The 26846-nt window shown below is 37.5% G+C and overlaps 1 protein-coding gene across 1 annotated transcript in view; it reads left to right on the top strand.

Moving 5' to 3' along the window:
- Positions 1-26846, top strand: part of NUDT14 (nudix hydrolase 14) — a 57262-nt gene that overhangs the window by 15060 nt on the left and 15356 nt on the right. Inside the window, exons 3-4 of the mRNA XM_026850049.1 lie at positions 9089-9132; positions 23651-23715. Of these exons, the coding sequence (XP_026705850.1) occupies positions 9089-9132; positions 23651-23715 (109 nt within the window). The remainder of the gene's footprint in view (positions 1-9088; positions 9133-23650; positions 23716-26846) is intronic.

Below are 26846 nucleotides of genomic sequence, written 5' to 3'. Positions count from 1 at the left end.
GTAAGTTGTGTACAGCCCTGCTGGGGCTCACAACAATTTCTCTTGAGCTTAAACAGTGGCTTGTTTAAAAAACAGTAAAATTCCATAACACTTAAACTCTTTTGAAGTAGTTCTTCAACATCAGCAAGTAATTCTGCAAATTGCTTTTGAAGATGAGGCTTCATTTACTCCAGCGTGTGCAGTCTGATGGAGTGGATTAGTGGGTGTGGGCTGAAATTGTAATTTAGGCTTTTTTGTGTGCATGTGTCTTTCTCAAGAATACTCCTTATCAGATACATCTTTATCCTCTTGGAGTAATTTTGAACAGACCAAGGCTGTTTTGTTTAATAGTCGTTGGTGAAAACTTGGTATGTATATAATGGCGTCACATTCCTGTTGATTACTAAAAATATTTTTTTTTCATCAGGTTTTATCGTAGAACACTTTTTGTTTAATCAGATCAGTTCCCAGAACCAGCTGCTTGTGTAGTTATGCAAATGTCAGCGATGAGGTAGGGGTAGGGGTAGAGCAGAGATGTGCAGCTGGGGCAGAAAAAAGGGCAGCCTGGGTTTCAATTGACTTACACTGTTAGGGGACTGCAGCCTAGGAGTGAGTTTAACACCAACACTTTGCATTTAAATTAGTAGTTATGTAATATGGTAGCCAAGCATAAGACAGTTCCCTAATACTGCTGTACACATTCAAAAGGAAAAAAAAAAAAAAAAGGGCCAGGCACTCAACTAATGCAAATTAGAATGTTTTTATTGATTTTATTATATATTTTTTTAATTGAGTTGCATGTTTTTATGCCAGCTGAAAGTGCTTCCTCTCATTTTGAAAGCTAGTGTAATACTTTCTATGAAATCTGTAATTACATAAAAAGACCGCTTTCTCCCTGCTTACCACAAATCAAACCTTTAAAGTAGAAAAAAAACCTATGCTAACTTGTTATTTCAAACACATTTCATATGCAAAATAGTCTGTTCAGGACAGGGTTTCTCTTTTAGATGAAAAAGTTGAATATTAATTGTCCTTGAATTTTTGACAGTTCCTTTATACTTTCTTTGTGGATGAAGTAGATTTTTAGATACAGCATGGCAGCTCTCTAGCTTCTATAAATAAAACAACCCCACTAACTTATTAATCCAATAAAAATATTCATCAGGAAACTTTTCAAGCATATAGAGAAGGTATTTTACTTTATACTTATTTGGAAAACTTCACAAGTCCAAACGTGCTTTAGCTGTCTTTGATTTCTGTTCTTCATACAGGTTTCACAGTATCATGTTGACTGCTAGTGCTTTATTTCTTAAAAAAAAAAAACAAACCTGGGGATTTTTGGAGATAAAACTGGTGGTTTATTTTTTTATTTATTTACATAATTTTCATATGTGGCATAGTGCTGAAAAGACTATGGAAAGTATTCAGATAGTGCAAGGTAATTTAGTCACTAACTGTGTGATAGGAAATTGAAAAGTATGAAGAATTTAGTCCCGAGTTTGTCCTGGAAGTACATCTTCTATGGGCACATCATTGTGGACATTGGAAACGTTGTGTATTGATTATATATAACAAAGAGTTATAGCATTAATAATTCAGCTAGCAATAAATGGTTTATATTAGATGATAAATCCTCCTATGTTTCCACTGAAACAGTCTCTACAGATGTGACATCAGATTCCATTAAGATGAAAAAAGAAATGTAACAAGGAAATCTCTACTGATAGGAGCACTTCTTCTGTAGCGGGGGGAGGAAGGAAGGGAAAGGTTCGTTTACAGAGGGATGAGGGCTTAACTTTTAGTATTCAGAATCTCCTGTCTTGCTGAGTTTACTGCAGGGGAAGACCACTCTGTTTAGCTCAAGAATTGTGACTCAAGGTGAAGCAGCAGCTAATGCATGTCTTCAGGGCATATTTTCCCATTTGAGCATATATTTTATAAACCAAAAAGTAGTGATTACTGAGTTGCTTTTATTGTGAATTTACCTCTTGGCAGCTTTTATTGATTATAAAAAGGTGAATATGACTGAAAAGCATTAAGACTACTTAAGGAAATAAAGATGGCAGGAGCTGGGTGTGTTGGTGCAGATTTTTGTGTGTCTTCATGAGTCAGTTGCTTGATTCCCCAGGCGTGCTGCTCATCTGGACTAACCTGACAAAACCTCATCTGATAACGTGACAACTTTGGTGTTCTCTTGCCATGTGTTTCTGGGCAGCAAGTAGACACCTCAGCAAGGGAATGTAATGAATTTCTAGATAGAGGCATTGCCGTGCACATTGATATTATCTGTCTAGTTAAATTTGTAGAAGATTGGTTGAATGTGAAAATGAGTGCAATAGAAAAATGAGTTTTACACATGTTTTTGAAGAAAAATATACCCTCATAGCTTTAAAAAAAAAAAAAAAAAAAGAGAACAGAAAAAAAAGCAAAATCTGATTATTCCTCTAGGGAGTTTTACTGCTTTGTTACATGTAAATCATTAAACAGGGACCGCACACTTGCTTGGCTTTGCTGACTGGTTTAAGACCGTTATTTGCCAATTAATTCTCTTATCAGTTTTTCTTTACCTATAGTGTTATTATTTTATTGCATGAAGAATGGTCATGATCCCTTTGCATTAAGGACATTAACTGCTTTTGTGTCTTAGGAGTGTGGAAACAGTAAAAGGAGCAATGAGGACAGAGTTATTTTTATAATTGCTTCAACTTCTCGAGTTGGATTTTTTCACAAACGTAGAACATTTACTTCTTGGATGACTGCTTTAAATCCAGCCCAACTGGTGGAGGCTAGGGGATCATGACTGTTGTTTGTCATTTTAACCCTTGTAACTTGTGCATGTAGCTTATCTATACAATAATGTATTTGTCGTTTTTCCTTAACTGCCTGTTTGTTTACACCAACTTTTGTCTGGGCTCTAACTGAATTGTAAGATCATTGAACAGGAACTGTTCCCACTACCTATGTTTAGTGCCTATCACAATGGGTCGCCAAACGTCATGTTGTCTCTCCTGTAATGTAAACAGTAAGAAGTTAATCATTGCCACAGGCAGATTTTTTTTCTCTTTTAGTGGCATATGTGAAGTTAGTTTGCTTATTTTGGACATGTCTCCAGCATTTTAAATGACCTGCCTGCATGGCCTGTTACCAGACTCCTCAAAAATGTGTAATAGAAGGTATGAACCCATTTTACTGAAGTGGCTTTGGTGTGACTTTACAGTTCTTGGCCACTTCGGCTTTGTCTGTCCAAGCAGAAGTTCTCTGTGAAATAAACGTAGGAGATGACCATAGGCCAGTGCCTTTAATTCAGTTGCTTTTAAAATTATTAAATACTTAAATAAGGCAAACAAGACAGGAGAAGCTTTAAGCAGATTTTAGGTAAAGGTCGTTTCTGCTTGTCACATGTTTTCTGTCCAGAGCTCATTACAATAAGTCATTTAAATCAGTGCAAACCTAATGTAAATTTTGATTTTTTGAATGAAGTCCCAACAGAGTAACTACAGGAAATCTGTTACTGTGAACCTGCATGTTGAGGATATATTTTAGACACCTTTGTATGATTTTGTGAAACAATTGTTAGATAAAGGAAACATTTGAAGGAGGTTTTGTGACTGTTCTTGCACCTGTTACACTCAAATGTTTTCAGTTTACTCTTCAGAATAAAACTTTTAATAAAATCTAAGAGGTACAAAACTAATTACGTCTGTTTAAAACATAGGTGTGATACAGTTTGCATGTAGATGTTTCAGAACCTATCGGTTTTATACATGAAACAAGCAAGGCAAACTTCTCTATGCAGCTGCTGGACTTCAGTACTGGTTCCTTGGAAGGAGACAGATCAGTGCCCAGATAAGCCTTAGCCGTTCTTTTCAGGTAGCCAGCTATGACATAGTGCTTCTATATTATGAGAAATCGTGAATAATTGTTTCACATTCACTATCTCCATGTCATTCATGATTTTACGGACTTCTGCTATGTCAGCCCTTAGTGTGGCACTGTACCTAGGTTACCTTTAGCTTCATGGCATGGCCTGCTGTGCACCGCTATCTCTTTCTCTTCCTCATCTCAAAACTCAGTAGCACTGGAAAGGTGCAGGTTGTCTTATAACTGGGGCACCTCGGCTCTAATTCACTTCCATTATTTATAAACAGATCCCATTCTTTGGAAGGGTCCTTAGAGATGGTGCTTGAGGAAAGGCCTACATCTCTCTTTCTAAAATTGTGTTTAAGTACATATTCCCTCCATTTGAAAAAGCTGCATCTACAGAGAAATTGTTGTGAGCCCCAGCAGGGCTGTACACAACAGTAGAGACCACAGCCAAACTGAGGGGGCTTTGGTTTGGTTAGCTGGGAGTTTTTTGAACACCCAGGATGGTAGCAGTGTAACACTGAGCTGAGTGTTGGCATGTGTGGAGACACATTTACCTGACATATAAGCTGGCTCATGAGCTTCTCAGGTGGCAGGAATGTATGGGTGCTGCCCTCAGGGTAAGGAGGGAGGAAGGCATTTGGGGTGCTCCAAAAGACGAGTAGAGGGAAACTCGCAGGCGACTTGTGTCAGAGTGTGGCCAGGGTCTGTCACATCTGAAGCACACCCAAGTATCACCATAAGATCAGTGCCAGTGCATAGCATGTATTTTTTATCTTCTTTTCTGGGTAGCCTGGGCCAAGTCTAAGGCAAGTTTCTTTAGTAAGACAAAGTGATCCTTTGTGAAGGTATCCTGACAGCAATTTGACCATGTTGTTCAGACTATATTGCCAAACGTAGTGGAGAAAAGCGAAGGACAGCGGTGTCACCGGTACACTGATTCTTTAAGCATTTTAGCCAGAGACAGAGAGAGTGTAGGTGGGAAAAAGAATGGTGTTTTGATTATAAGCTGCAAACAAGTCCAACTTATCCATAACAGACGGTGTGAACAGGCTCCTGCTTGTAATTATAGCAATGAGCAGGTGCAGGAAGAGTCTTAGGAAAATGATTTCAAGGATGGAAGCAGGACAGAGAATGTAGAGATCAAGTATGGGTGGCATCATAAACAGCTCTCTGCTGGTAGGAGTCACATCTGCTGAACTTGCATCCACTGTCAACACTTGTCTAGCAGAGATCTCTTTGCGGTGCATGGTTGTCCTGGAATCACTTGAACTGAAAAGGATTGAGTTATCCTTGTGCAGGCTGTCAAGCTGGTAGCATACTGTTGTAATTCTAAGTTGTCAATGCCATTATCAAGTCAGTCTTAAAGACAAGATGAGCAGGACTTAGGATACACTATTGCATGTTCAAATAGTTTAGAAATGGCCACTTGTGCTTGCTTGTCGGGGTCGGACTGCGTTTTATTTGGATGTCTTTTTCAGGGATTGTCTTTTGGCACCCTTTGACTGCCTTTTGTCAGAGTACTTGCAAGAGTATTCTGAGGAAGCATTGCTGGATGCTTCTTGTGTTTTAAATTTTCCTTTTGCTGTTAGAGGCAGCAAGACGGACATCTCATCTGACTTGATATAGCATTCTTATGCAATTTGTTCTTATGTGAGTAATCTGTCCGCTGTGTAACATGAAACGATGATGTCTCACATGCTGTCTCTCCTGGAATACAGCTTTATTAATTTACACATACTATATGCACTAGTTCAGCATTGCAACATCACAGAACCTGATCACTGAGCACAGAACCAGAGTGTGATTACTTTGTGATTAAAGATTTGCCAAATCAAGTATGTGTTATACAAGGTTATTGCAGCATCAGAACTGCTGTTCTGAACAGATAAAAACTAACATAAAATACTTTTGACATATTTGTCTTCATAAAACTGCACAGGACATATTTCCTATTTGATGAATAATATTTTTAATCTTTCTCAAATGTATTAATATACTAATTTGTCCTTCCTGTTGTCAGTGTTTATATCTCCTAGCAATCAATTAGACTTATTTCTTTCACTTCATTGAGAGATACTTTCATTGTCCCTTATTAGACACTGGAGAATGGACTGTTTTATAATAATGGAAATATAAATGTTTATTAAAAAGAAGAAGTTAAGGGTTTTAGAGAGCTTTTGTATTTCACAAAGATACTTCTCTTTTTTGGGAGTGATGTTGACCATTGATACCTTTAATTATTTCCAACGATCTGTAATTGTGGTGATAGGAGAGCATTGTCAAAGGCCAGGATATATGGAATGGAACAGTTTAACGAGTGATCATGGCTTCTTGGTTTTTAAAAGCATGAATCGTGATCAGTTTCAGCAATTAATATTTTTGTCTCAAGATATATTACATATAGCTTGATATAGTTGGTTAGGAACTGGTTAGAATTAATGTTCTGTAAAGTATGTAAAGCAGCATAAGAACCATTGGTAACTGTTTACATGCTATTAATAATTAGCAACCTTCATACTAGTCTGTTAGGAAAGAACCACGCATTGGGTACAATAGAAACTCAACTCATACGGTTGGGTTCAAATTACATCTGACTTGGACAATAGGGCATGAATGGGGCTCATTTGAGTTTCTGCCACTGTAAACAATGAGATGTTGGAATGTTTCATTTGTTTATTGATTTATGTATTTGGACAGGTGCAGGTTGATCATATGAAATAATTTTTTTATTCAAATATAGGCAGAAAATAGCTTAACAAACATTGTTAGTCAGAGTATATGATGATAACTGACATCTTGAATGGACTGACTGAAATTATTTAGCCTGTGGCTGGTTTTGAATTTGGGTCTTAAGCTAATCAAATCATGTTCTAGAGAAAGTGCTTTATGTGCTATCTAGCCACTTAGAAAATAGAAAATACAGTTTTTATTTTCTGATCAATTTATTTTTAGTTCCCTCTCTTACTTTCTGTTAAAAATTATGTGCACGTCTGTGAGGTAGATTCTGTTAATGCTAATGGAGCTCATCTTTGAGAAGAGGTCATTCAAATCTGATGGATCCCATCTGGATGAGGATGATTCTCTAGGGTGTAATTTTCCTCAGCTATTTGAAACCCTTTCATAAGTGCTCCAAAGCAATCAGATTCTATAATTTGGAAAATGATGGTAGGGGAAAGAGCGAGGAAGATTGTTGCTGGGATTGTTAGGAAGTAGTATCACAGAACTAATAGCCTAAATTAATGCAGGGGAAGCCTTGATTCAGGCTTTTTTGTCTTCTCCATCAGCTGGACACCCACATTTCTCCCAAGTGGACACTACAAGGGGAAAAATAGATGATGGTAGCACATCTTACTATTTGGGGCAGGGGAAGGTTGAAACTGGAGAAACAATATGAAGGTACATGCAGAAGACATTATCTGTGGTCCGCAGTTTCCCAACTCATTCATGTCACATGAATGCAGAGCAGTCTGCAAACAAGAGAAAATCCCACAAATACATGTCTTACAGATACAAATAACCCTACAAAAGGATTGAGCAGACCTTACACATCTAATATCTTGAATTATTTTACAATTTAGCCTATGCTATGAAATTCAAGTGTTGCAACTACATGTTGCATCATAGTCCTTTCAAAGTTGTTCCTCTCTTTCTCTCACCAGGTGGAATGGATTTGATATACTCTCAGCTTGATAAACAGTGGCTTTAATAATTCACTTCACACTGCGAATTTGCTGTCTTTATTTCGCCTTCAATGTTATGTTGCATTTAAACAATGACAGGGCTTCTCTTCTAATGCACACGTTTGATTCCTGTCAGTGCTAACAGAAGGTATGCACAGGCACCAATGGAAGAGTAGACTAGAGTTTCTCTTGAGGTGAACAACTGTTTATAATTAGAGTTGTGGGAATGAAGAAAAACCCAGCTAGCAAGCAAACAGTCACTCTTCCAAAAAGCTTCGTAAACTCATAAAGCTCAAGAGCTTAATCTCTGAACCAGAGTGCTTGTTATCTAATCCCTACCAGCTGTTGTGTACTTGGTAGCCATGACATCTGTAATAGAGCTGAAGGGCCTGTCTATATTGGTTGGCACCTTTACCCACCAACTGAACTTGATTCTTCCTTCATTGCTCACATTTACCTACTTTAAATCATTAACCAGTTGCTCAGGGTTTGATCATCCATTTAACCATACTTTATAATAGAGAGCTTGTGCTGCTTTTCACATGAAGCATATTTTAGGTATGTAGGTTTTCAGCAGGTCTAGTTTTTCCCTTGCTAATAAAAGAAAGATATCAACCAAATTAATTTCCAGTGGTTGCCTACTGATTCCTTATATATATTTAGAACTAACCTATGAGTGAAATCTCTTGAGTTGTATTTTAGCTGATAAATACCATCACACTTTAATAAGCAGGATAAACAATTATATACGTGTATCTGTTAACTGGTATGTATGAATTGGTATAGGTGATTATAGAAGATAGAATGTAAATGTAAGCAATGGGGTACAAGTTCATTATAACTGTAGAAGAATGCTCGTTCTCAGGGATCAATTTCTACTGCGTTGTAGTTGATGGCATTCTTATTAAGATAGCAGAGGACAGAAATTGGCCCAACTTGGGAAAATAATCCATTTTATGTCTCCCAGTTCTTGGGTAAATGCTGTGACTTGAAGGCTGCTGTTAGACAGTATCCTCACCACCACAAGCAGTGCAGAGTAACAGCTGTCGCGTAGAATGGAGTGCCATCTCTTCGTGTTAGGCGTATCATGGACAAAACTACTATTTTGGGCCTTGTAAGGGGTTAGAGGGAAGGATGTCTTGTTCCTGGATCCCAAATGAGTTGTTAGGAGGTAAGCTCTCCTCCGAAGATAAGACCATTTCTGGATATGGAAGAATATAGATCTATGGGTCATTTTACTGATTAAAATTCAGCTGCTTACAGCTTCCTAGCACCTGAATGATCTGAAGTCGGTACTCTGGCAATAACTGGGCCTGAAGACTACCACAGTCTTAAATTAGCTGTCAGCATAATATTGTGGATTTATGATTTTGAAACTGTCCTAAGACATTTTTCAGCATCTGTAATACTTACTGTCAAAATCCAGACTAATGGTCTCATAAATAAAACCAGCTATACCAAGTTTTCAAAGAAATGCCTGTTAAATTTTGTTACATTTCATTATAGTAATTTTTCACTAGGAATTAATTTTACTGATGAATTTTTTTTTCTTCCCCCCCCAGAATGGCACTAAGAAGTTCTGGGATTTTATGAGGACGCATGACAGGTAACAGATGGAATCATGTTTTTCCTTTTGTCTTTATGTTGTATTTCATACTGTATTCTCTTCCACTGGTCAGACCTTGTTGATGTGGTGTCACTTCAATTTCCTCTTCAATTCTCACTTATTATGTAATACTTGCAGATAGTTCTCTACTATTTTAGACAGAATTAGCAGAAATTTTAAAATCTCATTGTTTATTATGCTTTCAGTAAGTTTTGTCTGTGCTTGACTTTTCAAATATTAGTGTTGATACGTGATGTATTGTACATTTTCATGATTACATAGAAAACTGAAAGTTTAAATTGTATAAAATTTTCTTTTTTGAGTGTGAAGGGAGGACTCTACCCCAACATACTTAACCCTTTTGTTATTTGTACCATTAAATGGTCTAGTCCCAAGTATGTGACCATACTCTCTCACCTCTGAAGATACAATCCCAGGTATTGCACTAATATAAAGACTGTTAAAAAGCAATCTAAAGTTATGGTCATACTGCTTGGGTTTTTTTTTTCCACTGGCAATTACTTGGAGTAAGGTAGTGATTCTGTTTTATGTTTGAGTAAATCCTAGTATTATGCTAACATTTTTATTTTAATCCTCTCTGTCATGGCTATATAATGATGTTTTAGGTCAAGCCTAATTCAAAGTAACTCAACAAATGCCTAAAACCTCTCAGGCCCTCATTCTGTATAGCAAAACCCTCTCCTAAGAACACAGGAAGAAATTGATGGCTAGAAACTTTGTTCTGGTTTTCCAATTGTATTTCTCCTATCAGGGAAGAAAATCTGTTAACTCCTGTCTTTAAAGGTCAGTTCATGCAGAATTATAACAAATAGGGTATATATGAAACCGACCCAGTCTCAGAGTTATTAAATACTAAAATATTCATATGACTTTTTTTAAAGTATAAAAATTTAATGTAGTCACTGTAAATTTAGGTACTAGAAGATAAAAATAAAAAGCAAAGGTAACAACTTTTCCCTAGAAAAAGCTTTTTCGAAATCTATTAAATCTAAAAACTCTAGCAAAACACTAATGGCAAAAGAAATTGTGACATAACCAGAACCATGCTGGGAAATGGATTCTTCCTGTGCATGAAATAAGTAGATAAAATCAATTGCATTTTTGGAAATTCTTCTCTGTTGGAACTCTCTAAATCCTTAGAGTGAGTACGTTTGTGTGTAGGTACCTGGGATGGACATAAAGTGATAGCAGTGCTTTTTGTCAATATAAACATTATGAAGGTAAAAGTTCCAGGAAGACTGGGAAGATATTAGATAGATTAAAAGTGCCTGTACTGCTTGAGAATGAAGACAGAAAAGGGAGTGATATTTCAATACTGACTTCACACTTGCTTTTGGAATTTTCCTGGAAGACAGTTCTGTCTTTGCACTTTGTCTGTCCATATGGGCATGTGCCTGAATTTATGATCACAGATACAAAGGCTGAAATGATAATTGATTGCTGGAAATTTAATATATGCCCTGTACTTTCAAGCAATGAATCCAGCCTCAAGTCACAGTGCTGAGAACATGACTTCCAGATGAATAATTTGTATTACTATTTTTGTTTAAACTTTTAGTTTATTGCTCTGTGATAATGTGTGAATATATGCAACTGAGTGGGGTAAATATTAAAGGATCGTTTTTCCATGATCTTCTTGGGAACAGTATTTCTGAAGGACTTTTGTGGACATTTTTAAAATAGTTGAGAACATAACTGTATAAAAAGGCTACAGCCACATGTCATGCCAGTCATCTCTGGTCACATAACATTTGTTAGCTTCAGATGTACAACAGCTGCCATCCTAACTTATTAGTGACTACTGTTGAACTTGAGAATGTCTAATGCTCTTTCACGAGTAAATTCAGTGCAACTTCTGATAAAAGGTAATAATGTGAAGTCCGTGGTTTTACATAACTTCTGTTTGTGAATATGCAGCCAATTACTATCAGATAAATCAGTCAAGTTCAAAATTGCTTATAAAGCATTAAAGCTCTACATTCTACTGTATCTTAATAGGATAGCTGTGACGCTACTTATATGGGAAAGTCACATTGTCTAGTTGCTGAAGATTATACAGGACTTCATACTTACAGGGCTCTTAGAGGTTCGTTACCCTTAATAAAGGATAAAATCTTGAAGAAGATGAGGGGTTTCCGGGACACATGTCCTGTTGGTGAGGATTTCCTCATGCACATGTCTTCCTCAGGAAGATTGTAGGTGTTTTCCTTAATTAAGATCACTTTTCCATAATACTTTTTCAAAAGTATTCAAAATCTATTTTACTTCTGAAAATGCTTCGACACTGTTAAATGCTTCAAGTTTTTTTAATACTGCTCTTTACCTAAATTGAACATACACATTAGAATGCCAGATCTGTAAAGTACACATATGTATATATAATATTTACATATAATTGATATGTATAATGAATTTAATGGTGCTGAATTAAAAAAAAAAATACTGTGCTAATCATATAAAACCAAACATTGAGCCTAACTCATGTCTTTATCTGTCATCCCCTTTTAGCAGCATAAGTAAACGTCTGCTTAAGAGTCCCTTCCTTGCTGTATGACAGTGAACCTTAGTTCACTTGTATGCTGGGTTCCTTTGGGACCCCTATGTTCTTTCTCATTTCAGATGAGGTCAACATAAGTCAATATTCAATAGATTTGTATCAGAATAGAGACTTGATACAGGAAAATACTTAGCAAGAGAGATGAAATTATGTTTGTATAAGTTTATCCTTTCAACTGTTCAGATGAACAGCTGATTAATTATACAAAGATGAAAATGTGAGGACTGCAGTGGTTGTGTCATTTGCCTTAAGTGTGAGTCATCTTTTAAAATCTCACTATATATTGCAGTAGGACAAGATCATTTAACCATATGCAAGCTGGCATAACACTAGCACAAGCTGAAACAGCAGACTTTTTATTAGATACTACTTTTTCTTTTTTTCCTTAGTTATTGAAGATTTGGGCTTGAGTCTAGAATGTGTGTCTCCGGAGCTTTCTTAAGATCAAGACCATTCAAACTAGAGCAGCAGTCCTGGAGTCACTTGTGCTTTACATAGTTTCTGATTTATACTGAATAAATAATTGCTTACTCTCAGTCCCTCCACGCCTCTTAAAGACAAAAACAGTTTAGTGCAAAATTATTACTGGTCACAAAATAAACTGTTACCAAGGCAAACCTGTCAAAAGTCAACTGAGTGTCAGTATAGACAAAAGAAGCAACATTCTTACCATATTTAAGTTTAAACTGTAAGAGAAGGAAGACCTAGGACACAATGACATGTCCAGGGAGAATAATTAATTCCTGGAACAGTTTGCCCAGAGAGGCTGAGGAACCTCTGTCCTTGGAGAAATTCAACCCTTGACTGGACAAGGCTCTGAGAAATTAGACCTAACTTAGAAGTTAGTCTGATTCTGAGCAGAAGATTGGGTCAGATGATCTCCAAAAGTCTTTTACAACCTGAAGGTTTCTATGATTTTATAAGTAGGTTAAATACTTAATGAATATTACAGTTCCCATCTGACAGCTGTCAAAAATTTGTAAACTTGACAAGAAACCTGTCAACTTATAAGCCATTTTTCTATTGGAAAATAATATGTTTACTATCGTTCTTCTCTTGCGGCATTACATTTAAGTTAATTGTTCTTTCAAACATGCAGATTAACATTATTAGAGCTCATTGCAAGGTTTTATTACATTGTTAGAAACAACAGCGAAGATTACTAAAAATGAAAGAAGAAAATAAAAATCCTTGATTACCTCTTTTTGATTGTCATTATTGAACAAGTTTATTGAGGTGGTGCATGTAAGTGTTACATAATCCTGGTCTGTTTTGTCAGGCCGTGACACGCAGCAAACGATGCTTTCTGCAGTTATTTTATGCAATGCTTGATTTTCTGATTATTTTCCTCTGAATACTCAGCTGATGTGTTTGCTCATTATTAAACATGTCCTTATAAAAAGCAAGAGGCGTGCAATCTATGAAAATTTAAATGCAAGGTATATTTCAAGATGCTTCTTAGACCTGGGTCTGTTGGAACTAGTTAGCAATTTGTGGTGGTGTGATTTGTGGGGGGAGGAGTTGTTAAGGTTTTTTTAAGGTCACTGCTTTTAAAAATAAAAAACTCGATCAGGAGGGCATTTTTCTTTTACAAATTTATGGTGATTTTCTGTCAGAAATAGAATACAAAGTAATCATCAATGCCTGTAATGAAAAATTACCCTCTAAAATCAGACTCATGTTCCAGTTCACAGAATCACAGAATCATCTCAGTTGGAAAAGACCTTGAAGATCGTCTAGTCTAACCATTAATCTCACACTGACCGTTCCCAACTCCACCAGATCCCTCAGCGCTGGGTCAACCCAACTCTTCAACCCCTCCAGGGATGAGGACTCCACCTCCCTGGGCAGCCCATTCCAACGCCCAACAGCCCCTTCTGCAAAGAAATACTTCCTGATATCCAGTCTAAACCTTCCTTGGGGCAACTTGAGGCCATTCCCTCTTATCCTATCACTTACTACTTGGTTAAAGAGGCTCATCCCCAGCTCTCTGCACCCTCCTGTGGAGGGCGATGAGGTTTCCCCTCAGCCTCCTCTTCTCCAGACTGAACCCCCCCAGTTCCCCCAGCCGCTCCCCAGCAGACCTGTGCTCCAGACCCTGCACCAGCTCCGTTGCCCTTCCCTGGACACGCTCGAGTCATTCAATGGCCTTTTTGGGGTGAGGGGCCCAAAACTGAATACAGGAATCGAGGTGCAGCCTCACCAGTGCTGAGTACAGGGGTAAGATCCCTTCCCTGTCCCTGCTGGCCACGCTATTGCTGACACAAGCCAGGATGCCGTTGGCCTTCTTGGCCCCCTGGGCACACTGCTGGCTCCTGTTCAGCCGGCTGTCAATCACCCCCCCAGGTCCCTCTCTGACTGGCAGCTCTCCAGCCACATCTCCCCAAGCCTGTAGCGCTGCTGGGGGTTGTTGTGGCCATTGCCTCTCATCCTAATTTTGCTATATTTAATATAGTAAGAACCTGAAATGTAATACTTAAGTTTTAAATTCATCTACCTTATAAAGCAATAGACCAAGTTTCAGGTTTCAGCAGCTCCCCTTAAACAGATTCAAGGCTTTTAAAAGACATTATTTGGAAACAGATGAAGGTCAGTGTACTGTCATGTGCTCAATTCTGTGCTTTGAGTAATAATGTCCAAGAGCAGGAGCATAACTGTACTTTTTGCTAGTTGCCAAATAAAAGGACAGCTTTCCAGTTGCATTGTGAATGTATATAAAGCAAAATTATGGCTACTTCTCTACTTAAAAATATGAAAAATTCACTGTGAAGTACACTACATTTAAAAGAAAACAAATTTGAGGAGACTGAATTGCATGCAAGATTGTTATGTGAGTTCCTCTCAACTCTGAAAATACCATGTGACAAGGAAAAGGCATTTGGACTAAAAAATATTTACAACTCTGCATGTGCATTGTATCCGTTTTATACTGTGTTTTTACCTACAGAAACATGTCACAGTGGCTCAGTAATAGTTCCTGACTTAAAAATTATTAATGGAAGAAACTAAGTCTTTTCTAATCTCTCTAAAAAGAGGAGGAAATAATATTTCTGCTTTATAAGACTGGCTTCTTTTATGTTGTGAAATTAATTTATTTCAGTTTTAAAACAAATTAATTCCTAATTTAATTGTTTGTAAAGAAAAGAGGCTTTCTACTTTATCTATTACAAAGACAGCTGAAAAGTGTGGTTTTCCATCATGAGGGAGTTTGCAGAGCGAAGGAAACCAAGGCAATCTGCACCCGCCATGTTTTCTCCTGCAGGTACCAGCCCTGGAGTGAACAGAAACAGGTTCTTGAGGCAAGTTAAAAGTGAACGTAACTGAGAACGGGAAAAGGAATGTGCCCAACCAGTCACTCTGTGCTCTGAAGTTACCTGGCGGAGTGCTGGCTTCTGCACCCCGCTGGCCAGGGAACGCAGCTGTACAGGGGCATCGAGGAGTGCCGCTGCCGAATGGCCGTGCCTGGGCCCTGCCTCATCCCCGGCCCTGGCCACGAGAGCCGCCCAGGTGATGGGTTGCCAGAGCCAGGCGAGTGGCCTGGAGGAGCCGGGGTGGCTATTCGGGCTCAGTGGCTGCAGCAGGCAGTTATGGAGATAGGGTAGAAGTCATGTGCCCTGACCACATTATAGGAGTGGATTAAATTCCTTCTCCTATTTCATACGCCAGATTGTTTAGGCTTTATGGAAACTTAATCCCGTATGTATTTTTCTGGTTTATGTCCTAGTGTATTATAAGACACCATGAAATTTAACTCAGATGCTTCCTTTGTGCAAGAATTATCACAATAGCTTTAAAATGGGTAAAATACAGCTTTTTAACATCTTTATAGGTAAAAAAAAAATAATCTTTCTTGGGTGGCATGTGCCTTTTATGTGCCTTTTATGTGCAATGATGTGCTGTTGTGCTCTAAACCTTGTCTGTCTTTGTAAAGTCTCCTCCAGGGTGTCAATGGTGTGGAATTTTCTTGATTATCTTCAAAGGTAGTGCAGAAGGTAATGCACTGTTTAAAATAAACTGGATGAAGTTCAACAAACAACAAAAATGATGAAAAGTTTAGGGAAATAATAGCTGAGAGAAGGTAATGATGGCTGGGCATGTTCGTGCAAAGGATAACACAACCAAAGAGAAAAACTACTACTTATAACAAAAATGTGAAGGAATGTTCTAAAGCATGCCAGAATCATTAAATTTATCAGTAATCAATGACAGAAGAAGAAAAGGTGTCTCATGTGGAAAGTATTTTTTAAATGAAAGAATAAGAAACCATTTTTACCAATAGGCAATAAGACAATCTAGGAACGCGTGTTTTGTAATCACTGTCATTGAAAATCCTCAGGTCTAGACTTGATATCTGTCTATCAAGAATGCTATCAGAATAATGATATTTTTCCTGCTATTAGAAGGAAAAGCGTAGTAGCCTATTAGTTTCCTTCAACCCAAGTAATTACATGATTTGTTTACATATGATATTTGCAAATAAAATGCACTTAATGCTTGAGCTTTTTTGCTTCTCATTTTTGGGTTTTTATTCAGTGAAGACTTGGCAGATCCTCTGCTTCTGTGCCAGGAGTTCTGCAGGCGTGTTTGCTGTTTTTTAAGAAGTCTTATTATGTTGTTACCTTAGGATCCGATCTAAATAAAATCATAGCAGTGAGGCAAAAATAAATGTATTTGATGCTTTAAAGTTATCAAAGAAAAACACAAAAGCAAAAGCCAAATTTTGAGATTCTCATTTCACCTCTTTCATTATATGATATGAAAGTAACACGTACCATATAAACTCTTATCTGCTGTGTTACTGAAATAGGGTAAAATGACAATAAAATCTTTATTTAGGGCATTGCTTCATTGAGAAGTTAAATGTTTGCCTAATTTTAAGAACGGAATCCATAAAAATTCTCAAAACGTAGCAAGTACACAAGAGTTTTGGCTGATTAGTCATAAATTTCTAAATACAGTTTTCCTGTATCCAGAGGCATCTTGTTTTCACACCTTTAGGGATTTAATTTTTTTATTATTTGCATTAATATACAAAATAAGTGAGTGTGTTTATTCTCTTATAGTCACTGAAACCAAGAAGAGTCTGCTTCCAGGTGGTTTTGAAATAAACCTGTTCTGTCTGAAGAGTGTCAAAATTTTTTACATGGTCTAGAGACAAAAACATGGTCATGGCCTGCATTGGGGATTGGTAAAATAATCTTATGTAAGATAGGAAATTTTCTCTACTCAGAGAACCGGTATTTTTAGAATTTTATCTGAAAATATCTCTTGGAAAATGGGAAACTATTGAAACCCTTATTCTCGAAATGGGAAATTAGGTAAAATGTTGACAGCTGCCAGTTTCTCAGCCGGTGTTTCTCACTAACGGTAATGAGATGATACATTTATACCTGGCAAAAGTTTGTGTTACTCACTTTATATTTGGCTTTTGCTAGTTAAGAAACAAAGTTGCTGGACTGTCCATTACTTTAGCTAGGGCAGAACACTTCAGCTTTTTATTTTGTGAGCTGTCCCTGAAATCTGATATTGTTTTAAAAATTTGATTTCTGCCATTGCTGAGTGGGGTCATACTTATGCCTTTTAGTTGGATTATTTATTGGTCTGATTGCATGATAGCATTTATAATGGGAGTTTCACAAATAATTAGGAATTGGAACAAAAGCCCATCAGGCTCTGACATCTGTTGCACATAATGCCCACAAAGCTTTATTTAATCAAATAAGTTAGCATAAAACCTGAATTTATTAAAATATTTTGTTGAAAGAATCCCATTGAGATGCAATGTGTCATTTCCAAGGGTATCCTAGGATACAGGCCAAGATATGACACTTAAAGAATGTCATTGAGAGCAACGTGCTTTGATGTCTCATTTATTTTGCAGTTGAATTTACTTTCTGTTTTTTTTTTTTCTTTGTTATATGAAAACAGGGTGCTGGGAAGATTGTTTATTCCAAAGAAGTTGTCCTGCATCATATTCTCTCGTTGGGTACAAATTACTACTTTACAAGTAGATAGAGATTATGTTTTAAGAGTGCATGTAGATGGATTTGTTAGCACTTCTTAATTCATTCTTCCACTGGTCTGATGATTAACCAAACATATGCTTCCTGCTTTATGGTGTCATGAACAACTTCCTCCTGCAGTTCAGTTTACTGAAACCAATCTTCCTTTTGATTTTTCCAAAGTAACATTTATTTTCTTAAGCGTACGTGTCTCACCACTTTATTCTGGTTTTACTTCGTACTAAATATTTACATTGTATTGGAGAAAGCGTTCAAATTTCATCAGAATACAGCAGTGTTCTAGACGTCTCTAATTATCTTTTGCCAAATCCACTTTATCTGTGATTAGTATGAAAGGCTGAATGTTTTTGTCAGGAGCTTATAGCTTTGCTTTTGTAATAGGCTGCATTTTAAGCAGCCAATTGGATTGGTGTTGGCCTTTGAAAAATGTAAAATGCTTTGAAGGAAGACTTAAATGAACCAGTAAAGATTGTGCAAGCACACACATTTAATCTCAGGACTATCTGCATTATAGTTAAAGCTCTGGGAAACTAAAGGAATTGCACTGGAGAATAATCAAAGGGTACAGCTTTATTACATGTCTGTTCTGAAAACGAAGGGACTGTTTTCTCTGGCTTAAGATACTAGGTGCTGCTCTGATAAAAGGAAGAAGACAGCACTTAGACACACATGAGAAGATTTCAGGGACATGTCCAACTGTGAAACGGATGGTTAATTTGAATACAGAAGTGACACAGGGGCTACATGCAGAAACAATATTACAGACTTTCAACTAATTTTGAGATAATATTTAGTCTTTAAAAGTAGGTAGAAGTGGCTGAAGTTAATAGCTGGGAAGCCCTGGCTTTCAATGTTAACATCAGTCTTTTTTTATGTGCTTTATCTTCCATTATTCAGTTCTGATCACAATTTCTGTGTGACACACACGTACCCATGCTAGCCAGGAGGAGATCCTGAGTTACTTTTACAATGATTAAAGAAAGGTCAGTTTCTTTGCCCGTATTACCTCATCAATTACTTAGTATACTATAGTATTAGTACAAGATTATCATTAAAAATCCTCATCTCCAGCCTTGAGAGTCTTATATCATTCACAGAAACACAAGAGAATCTTGTCCTTTTCTTTGCTATTACTAGAATGTGATTTTTTTAAAATTATTTTTTAGTTTTGCAAATTCACATTTGTAAAGTGTGCATTAAAGTCATATCTAAAAATAATGAAAGGTTGAATCAATCTTTATCTATTAAAGGATTTTAAAAGTTTGTCTTGTGAAGAGCAATTAGTAAGTGTTAGCAGTTGCTTGTGGATTAACTGTAGTCCAGGTCAACAACTGACAAATCATCAAGACAGAAGATTACCAAACTGGTGACAACAAGTTGAAATTACATTTCTACCTAAAAAAAAATCTCCCAGCAATAAAAAGCAAAAAACACCCTCAGAGAAAAAAAAGGCAGCACAATTACCCACACACACACATCTCCCCAAACCCCTAACCTCCACCCCCAAAACTTTCCTTCAAGTATTTGAGCTCTAGAAGTACATGTTCTTGTACCTTTGGCAATTCTTATTTGCTGATCTTAATTGCTAGGATGTATTTCAAATGAATTAAGTTTCCGTCCCTCCATATGTGTGTGCACATTTTAACAGGATGTCAGTTTTCATCTGTCCCTTAGCTCTTAACTGCTGTGGTCAAATGCTGTGTTTTTTTGCACTGCTCCTAGAAACATCACCTTTCTTTCTCAGGTTTGAGTGTGTGAAGTTGTAGTAGTGTTTCTGTATAAATGTCTGCTCTGCTAGAATGTCATAAAGCATCAGTTATCGTGCGTTCAATAAATACAGGTTGTATAATACTATGTTGTGGGAAGGAAAAGATTTGGAAATGGATTTTTAGGCCAATGGCACACAATGAAGTCATTTTCTAAACTCTCATAAGAGGTTTTTTTCAACTGTAAAGGTTGTATTCAGGTGGATATATTCTTTATCAATGATAATCTTAAAGGCTGAGGAAGAGTTAAGATTCTGGGCTTCTGTGTTGCAGATGTCCTTGGGTCAGTTATATGTAATTTCTACACACTGACTTAGACATTTTAGGGAAGCCAAATGTCCATTAGAGAATCCTAATACTTAAGTATTTCAGTCAGGGTTTTCTTTGAAGTTTAAATGGTTAAATGCTACATGAGACCCTTGACTGAATAGTTGGAATCCCTTTAGGAAAATACTGTGTTGATACCAAGACCAGGCACACTTTAACTGCAAACCTGAGTACAGTAAAAGCTCACGTACAGGTTAGCTGGTCTTTCTAGATATGTCTTACGGACATTTTAGGTACATATCTTTCTTAAAATATTTTAAGGCTACCCTAATTGTTCCTGTATTTATAGAAAGCACAGTACCCTACATTACTACACAGTAACCTGTTTACGTGTGTGCTTTCTTTGGGAGAGTTTCCTGTATTATATGTACAAAGTGAGCAGGAGCTACTACAGGGGGAAGCCAAGGAGGACTTGGGCTAAAGGCTGAGCAGGCCTGTGGTCTTCACCAGCCCTGGAAGACACTGTACAAACCTGTGTCATCTCTTAATATGTTATCTTTCCGTCCAGTTGTAGTCCCTAACACAGCCACCGACAGATGCAGTGCAGAGGAGACATCTTCTTCATTGGTCCGAGGTGATCTATGTCTTATGGAAGCAAATTATAGCTCTGGAATGACATGTATAGCACATTTCAAAGAGTTTTCTTCTCGGGAAGCCCACTGGCAGTGGCAGGTACCGAATGTGATGCTGTGATGGGTGCTAGTTGAGTCCCAGGTGCAGGTGTGTGGCTCAGTGGCATTGAGTTTGCATTAATGACCTCTCCTCCTACACCAGCAGTTTTCCTGAGTGTCAGCTGCTGGAGGAATAGCCAGCAAAGATGTACAGCTGTGGAATACGGTAAAAAGTAATAATCTGCAACCCAAAATGAAAAGGTTGGCAGGTCTAAGCTGAGATTCATTTGTGCAGATGTGTTATAGCTTGTTTTTAAGGTATGGAGGCAAAGTTTGGATCCGTCATGATCCTTTTACATCTAGGTATTCTCCTTTGTAAAATAATAAAAAGTGGTCTTATGCTCCTATTTGGAACATGGGCACAGGAAGCCTGTTGCTGCATTAGGACCTTCAGTGTCCATTTCAGATTAAATTCTTGTCTAGGATTCCTGCCTTTTTTACAAAGTTTGGCTTGGCTTTTTTTTCTCATCTACTGGTTCTGTGTGATCTTTCTCTGATAATCAAAGCCCAAGCTGTATGTTAACTTCTGTGTCTTTTATTTGTGGAGATGTTCCCAAAAGTCATTGTGAATGTTTTAATTTTTATTTTATATATTTACTCTTTACTGATCACTTTAAAACTTATAGATGCATATAAAATATTCTAAAATAGGGTTGGTTGTAATATTTTAAAGGGAATTGCTGTGATCCATCAAATACCCTTGTAATATCGTGTGGTATGGTGCCACTGAAAGATGTATTTACAACTTTGCTTTTGTAGTAGTCCTTTTTGGTAGCCTGTATCACCTGTAAAAATAGTAATCTCAAAATAATTTTGTAGTGAATTCTTCATAGCATGATTTAAAACTCCAGAAGGAAAATACTTTCCTTATCTAATAGTCCAGACCAAACAGCTGAACCCACATATTTGAATTGTTGCAGCAATAAGGAAACCCATTGAAAACAGTGTCTCAGGGGACCTTCCACTTAGTTCAATGGAACAGTCTTGCCCTAACTTTCTGTAATATTCAACTAACTGTCCTGCATTCAGCTTCAAATGGGTTTTCAGAAGCTACAGACCTAGTGATCTTTGGAAATATTTCATGTTACGTTGCTTCTTGTGGAATAAGAAATACCAAATGGCATTCGTAATGTTGTTATCCTCCTAAGAAGGTGTAATTCTGAACTTTCTCCTCCATGACTCTCCAACTCTGACAAAAAATATTAGAACTTGCGTGTTGTGGTTTGTTAAAAAATGTAAATTTATGTTCAAAATTGTCAGTCTCTCAGAAAATTAGAAGTAATTAAATAGAAAGTTCTACAGATTTGTGCCATTTCTGTACCCTCTCATCTCAAGATGTTGTGAGAAGCAGACAATTGTAATAACTTGCTGCTACTCCTTTCCAGCTTAATTTGATCTTGTTCCTTAATTCTGACAGATTGTTTTTAATTTTCCCATCTGTTCCATAAAAATCTCAAGTGATTGACTCTTAGGAAAAAATAACGTCTAATAGCTGAGCCATTTTTAATGAGTTGATATGAGTTATTTAATGAGACGTGCTGAAGAAGGCAAGCCAAGTGAAAGATTGGGCCCAGGGTGGTGGATGTAAAGAAAGGTAAAGGGCAACTATATGCCTCAGGAATTCTCTACTCATCTCTTTAACCTCAACTTCAGACTGCTGCTGTCTCCAGTTTCAGGCAGTGAACATCCTTAGACCCATGGACAAAAATGTTCAGTAGCAGTAAATCCTTTTCCCCTTTTATTTAGTGCAATGTCTAGCCTCAGACAGTACCACTTTGGAGAGAGGAACAGTCGGGCAAAGGGGTGGGAGGAAAACAGATCAAAGAATAATACCTAACCAAACTTTAAAATGTTGTAGGCTGTCGTTTAACTTAATTTCTTCTAGCAACCTACACCGTAACTCCCAGATACTCTACTGCTAGGTCAGAAAGAACACCTGTGCCAGTAAACAGGGTGAATGTTCTCCAGCCTCTCTGAAGGCTAAAACCTTTGCTTTAAAATTGCCTGCAAATGACATCTTCTGGGGCAGGAAACCATCAATATGCAGTATGGGTCTTTGAGAATAGCGACCATGAATATAAATGTTAACATCTGGACTTCTCCTTTTTGTTTTGGTTTTTATATATTATTATAATAAACATTAACATTATTTTTAATAATCATCAAATAGCAGTTTCTCTGGCAGCTTGAAACTTCATTATTAAATCAAATAGTGAAAATAAATATGCAAGGAAAGTTGAAAGGTTGACTCAACTCTGCAAATATGCCATTGTTAGTCAAATCTATTGTAGAATTCATGGAATAATGAATTGACTTTCCAATTGCATACAGTGAGGCATAACAAATGAGAGAATGCTACCATGGTAATGAGCAAAATATACACTTGTTTTTGCAGGGCTACCAACTAAGGAGAGAGACTTTTGTCTGCATCTTTTTTAACTAGTAAAATCTGAGGGTAATTTAAGTGAACAGAGAACATCAGTACTCCAGAGAACATCAGTACTCCGCACTTTCCGAGCATCTCCAAATATTCAGCCCGTCAGGTTTCCCTACAACGTGTATTTCAAACAACCAAAGAGGATGGGGGAAAGATTAAAATGTGACTTGTAAACCACTGAATGTGGTAGTAGTTAAAACCGCTTCTGGCTTAAATGTGTACAGAATTGGACTTGGACAGTGTCTGTTTTAAGGCCCACGCTCAGCAAGTAGCCACAGATAGGAGATGCTTTGTGCTTATACAGAAGTCTCTGGCTCGGCTGACAAGTTAGGCTATCCTAATCTAGGACTGGTAAAAAGGAAGAAGGCAGTTTTAAGGAATTTTTTCCTTGTTATTAATATCTAGTAGCAGTGTTCCTAGAGTTGGACTTTTTTTTTTTTTCTGTTGGGGAGAAGGAATTGATTGGTGGCTTACTTTGCATGGCAAAGTATAAAAGTGACTTAATTTTAGGTAAATTCTCATGGGCTTTGGGAACATGAGCCATTATCTATCCTTCTTGATGGATTTTGGACAAGGATATTGTTTTATTGTGACTTTTTTAATAAATCTTCTATGCATTTATGTAGTTAAAAATAAATTCACAAGATGTAAGTTTAATAGTTCTGCGTTAATCCTTCATAAAGCATTGATCTTTTGTTTTTTATCTTCTTCCTCAGTGTGTCAATCCTGATCTTTAATACTTCTCGGCAGTGCTTTGTTGTGGTGAAGCAGTTCCGCCCAGGTAATCCTCTTTTTTTAGATTTACTTTTGCTCTCTAGTGGAGCAAGCTTTTAAGGGTTTAGCAGTTAAAAGTTGGTGCATCTGTGGTGATAAAATCTTTGTTCTATATTCTGTTTCTTTGTATGATAGCCCACCCTTTTCAGTTGGTCAGAATTTCTAACCAGGGAAATTTCCATTACAGATGAAACGAATGATCAGGGTAGCCTTACATTCTGCTTTTGGGCTAGTCATTGTCCTCTTGGATGAAATTACAAACAGCTCTACAATGATCATGCAATAGATTGCTTTTATTTGATGTTCCTTCTTGACATGTCTAGTATTTAGTAGGCAGCTTCTGTGCAGAAGCACTTTTTTTTTTTTTTTTGGGGTCTTAAATATTCCTTTGGTTTTTTAATGTGCTATTGTGCATTGTATACTTGAGAATTTAAAATGAGGGAAAGTCAGGACTGTATGCTTTTTCATCAATATGTGGACAGCTTGCTTTTACCAGTTTTTATTACGAATTTAGGTAATATACTATTTTTTTATCTGAATTTTTGTATCAGTTATTTTAATTCAAAGCAATATTTACTTTCTGGAAGTTAAAAATGAAATTCATATTCTCTGCATGTTAATTTAAAAAAATCACAAGATATTTCACTGACTGTTGCTAAGAGACCATTTCAAGACGATTCATGGTAGACTTTATAGGAAACTTTATAGGGTGGTGTCATGCTGTCCTTTCTTACTGACAGTGATTGACAGCCTTTTCAGTGTTATTCAGCACTGTTACACTGACAGTGTGTGCTTCTCTTGAACCACTATACTGACAATTATAAAGAGAAGGTGTTTATTTGTTTATTAATAATTGAATGTCTTTCATTTGCCAGTCAAATAAAACGGCTCAATATAGCTGTTGCTCTCTTTGAGGCAATCCTAGGCAGAAGCCTTCATATATGTGCATGCATATATATATATATATATATATGTGTGTGTGTGTGTGTGTGTGTACTGAACAGCAACATGTTCATTACATCACCCATATGGAAGTGTCAAATCTGCCTCAAAAGACTGGACTTGGAGTTAAACTGTTCCAGAGGCTGGAGCTGCTCAGAAGAAGCTGGCCTTAGTGACAGTGATCGGTCATAGCAGTTCAGTGTTTGCAACCATGCCCTGAGAGTAGTCACATCAGTAATTATTCTATATTTTTTATACATACATAAAATTACGTTTCCATTCCATGGTTATTGTTTGCCTTTCGTGTCTGTTCCACAAAGCAGAAATGAAAGCTGAGACTTTTCTTATAGCTAGCTCCTATCAGGGTCCCACCAGGAAGGTGATAACTCGTTACTTGTGAGCAAACAGCTGCCACTCACTCACCAGGCACGTCCCCTGCACATGTGCTGGTTGACATATGTGCTTGCCTTTCCTTAGGGTGTGGTGTCATGATCAGGCTTTCCCACTGAAGTCTGTAATGCTTGTAAAGGACGTCATCCCTCCCTGTACGTACATTCGCACCCCATTCCCTTTGGCAGCACCAGCCCTTATGCAGCCATGGCAGAGGTCTTACATGGCTGCAAACAGAAAATTTTGCAGTTTAGGCAGTTTATCTGACTGGCCTGAAAGAGTTCTTGCTGGCTTGAGGCATGGCAGGAGCACACAAGTAGAGTAAGGCAGACAGAACCATGTATTTCAGTGTATTGTGAACTTAGATCATCTTGATCACACATGATCAGATCATCATGAAATCACACATTTGGGAGGAGCAGAGAGAAAAAAAGTTACATGTATATCTCAGGAATTTCCATATTAGTTCCTTACCCACAACTGATTGGCAAAGGTCTTGGGCAATGGTTATTTTGGTAGTCAATTGATCACACTTTTCAAATATAATAAGATAATATGTTCCTGGAAATAGTTAGGGTTAGTACCTATGAACACGTGCCCTGTTTTTTCCCATGTAAGTATAATGACCTTACAATGGATTGTGTTGTTTGGTTTTGCATTGACTTAAAATAAACAGTATCAAAGATTGGAATCATAAGCCATGCTCTGTTTCAGGAGGTATGAAACACTGGTGCAATCAAAAGAGAAATCAGAATTTTAAAGAAAAGCTAGCACGTTCCCCAGTTAGCTAAACCCCACTAACCCCTCAGTCCATACTGTTGCTTTCTTCTCCTTAGGGATAGCAAGCAAGTCCCTGTATGAGTCATCTAACAAGGCTGCTTTGAATAACAGTTATGATCTTATTTGATCAGTTTAGTTGAGCCATATATCCTTTGTCCCAGTTTTGCAGAAAAGAAGACAAGTACATCAATTCTACTGGAGTTTCCACTCTGAGACTTCTTACAGCTGAGTGGCCCCGGGGTAATTAGTCAAGATGTTTAATGAGCATTAGATGGTTGAGTCCTCACTGTGCCGCTGCTCATCGCATTGTCCATCTGATGATGGAGACTGCCCAGTGATGATGACGTGGCCGTTTCTGACCAAAGTAACATAAGCCATTGGAAGACAAGAGAGAAATCAGACAGGGGGACTGTGGGTGGGTGCTGGGACCTGAGCTCTTGCTTCTAGTTTCTGTTTTCTAAACTGTGCATTTGCAATAAGCTGACAACTTGTGATGAGGAAGAGGAGAATCTCCGGTTTCCCTCTGAAGAGTGTGCCCTAGCCAATAGGCCACTGACTGCTTTTCCATCTGGTACTTTATGTCCCCTGGTGCATCACTTGTGCAGTCAATTTTGCACCTTCACAAGAGGTATGGGGACTTATCTGATCCCTGATATTAGCAGGAAGGTTGTTCTTCTAGGCTTTGCTTATCTGTGAGAGGACTTGAGTTTAAACCACTGTGAGCCTGGTGATATTGAATTCATACTCCAAGTGCTTGGTGAATGCTCTAATATTTGGATTCTCTTACAGAAGTGGCTGGTACTGCTTTTCTTCCTTATCTACAGAGAAAAGCTGTTACTGGGCTTTAAGTGTTGGCATATTGCAGGGCTTTGCTCTGAAGAGCACTGCTGGATTAGGTCCTTCTGGCAATGTAGGTTTTGATCTACATGGAATCCAGTTGTGCTGAGGGAGGAGGAGATCAGCAGGTGCCTGCTGTAAGGACAGGATGGGTTTCAGGGATTTAACAGACTTGTAACAGAGAGTTAC

This window comes from Athene cunicularia (assembly GCF_003259725.1).
Source record: "Athene cunicularia isolate RWA chromosome 5 unlocalized genomic scaffold, athCun1 chr5_part1, whole genome shotgun sequence".
Lineage (NCBI taxonomy): Eukaryota > Metazoa > Chordata > Aves > Strigiformes > Strigidae > Athene > Athene cunicularia.
This window is presented reverse-complemented; position numbering and strand designations above follow the sequence as displayed.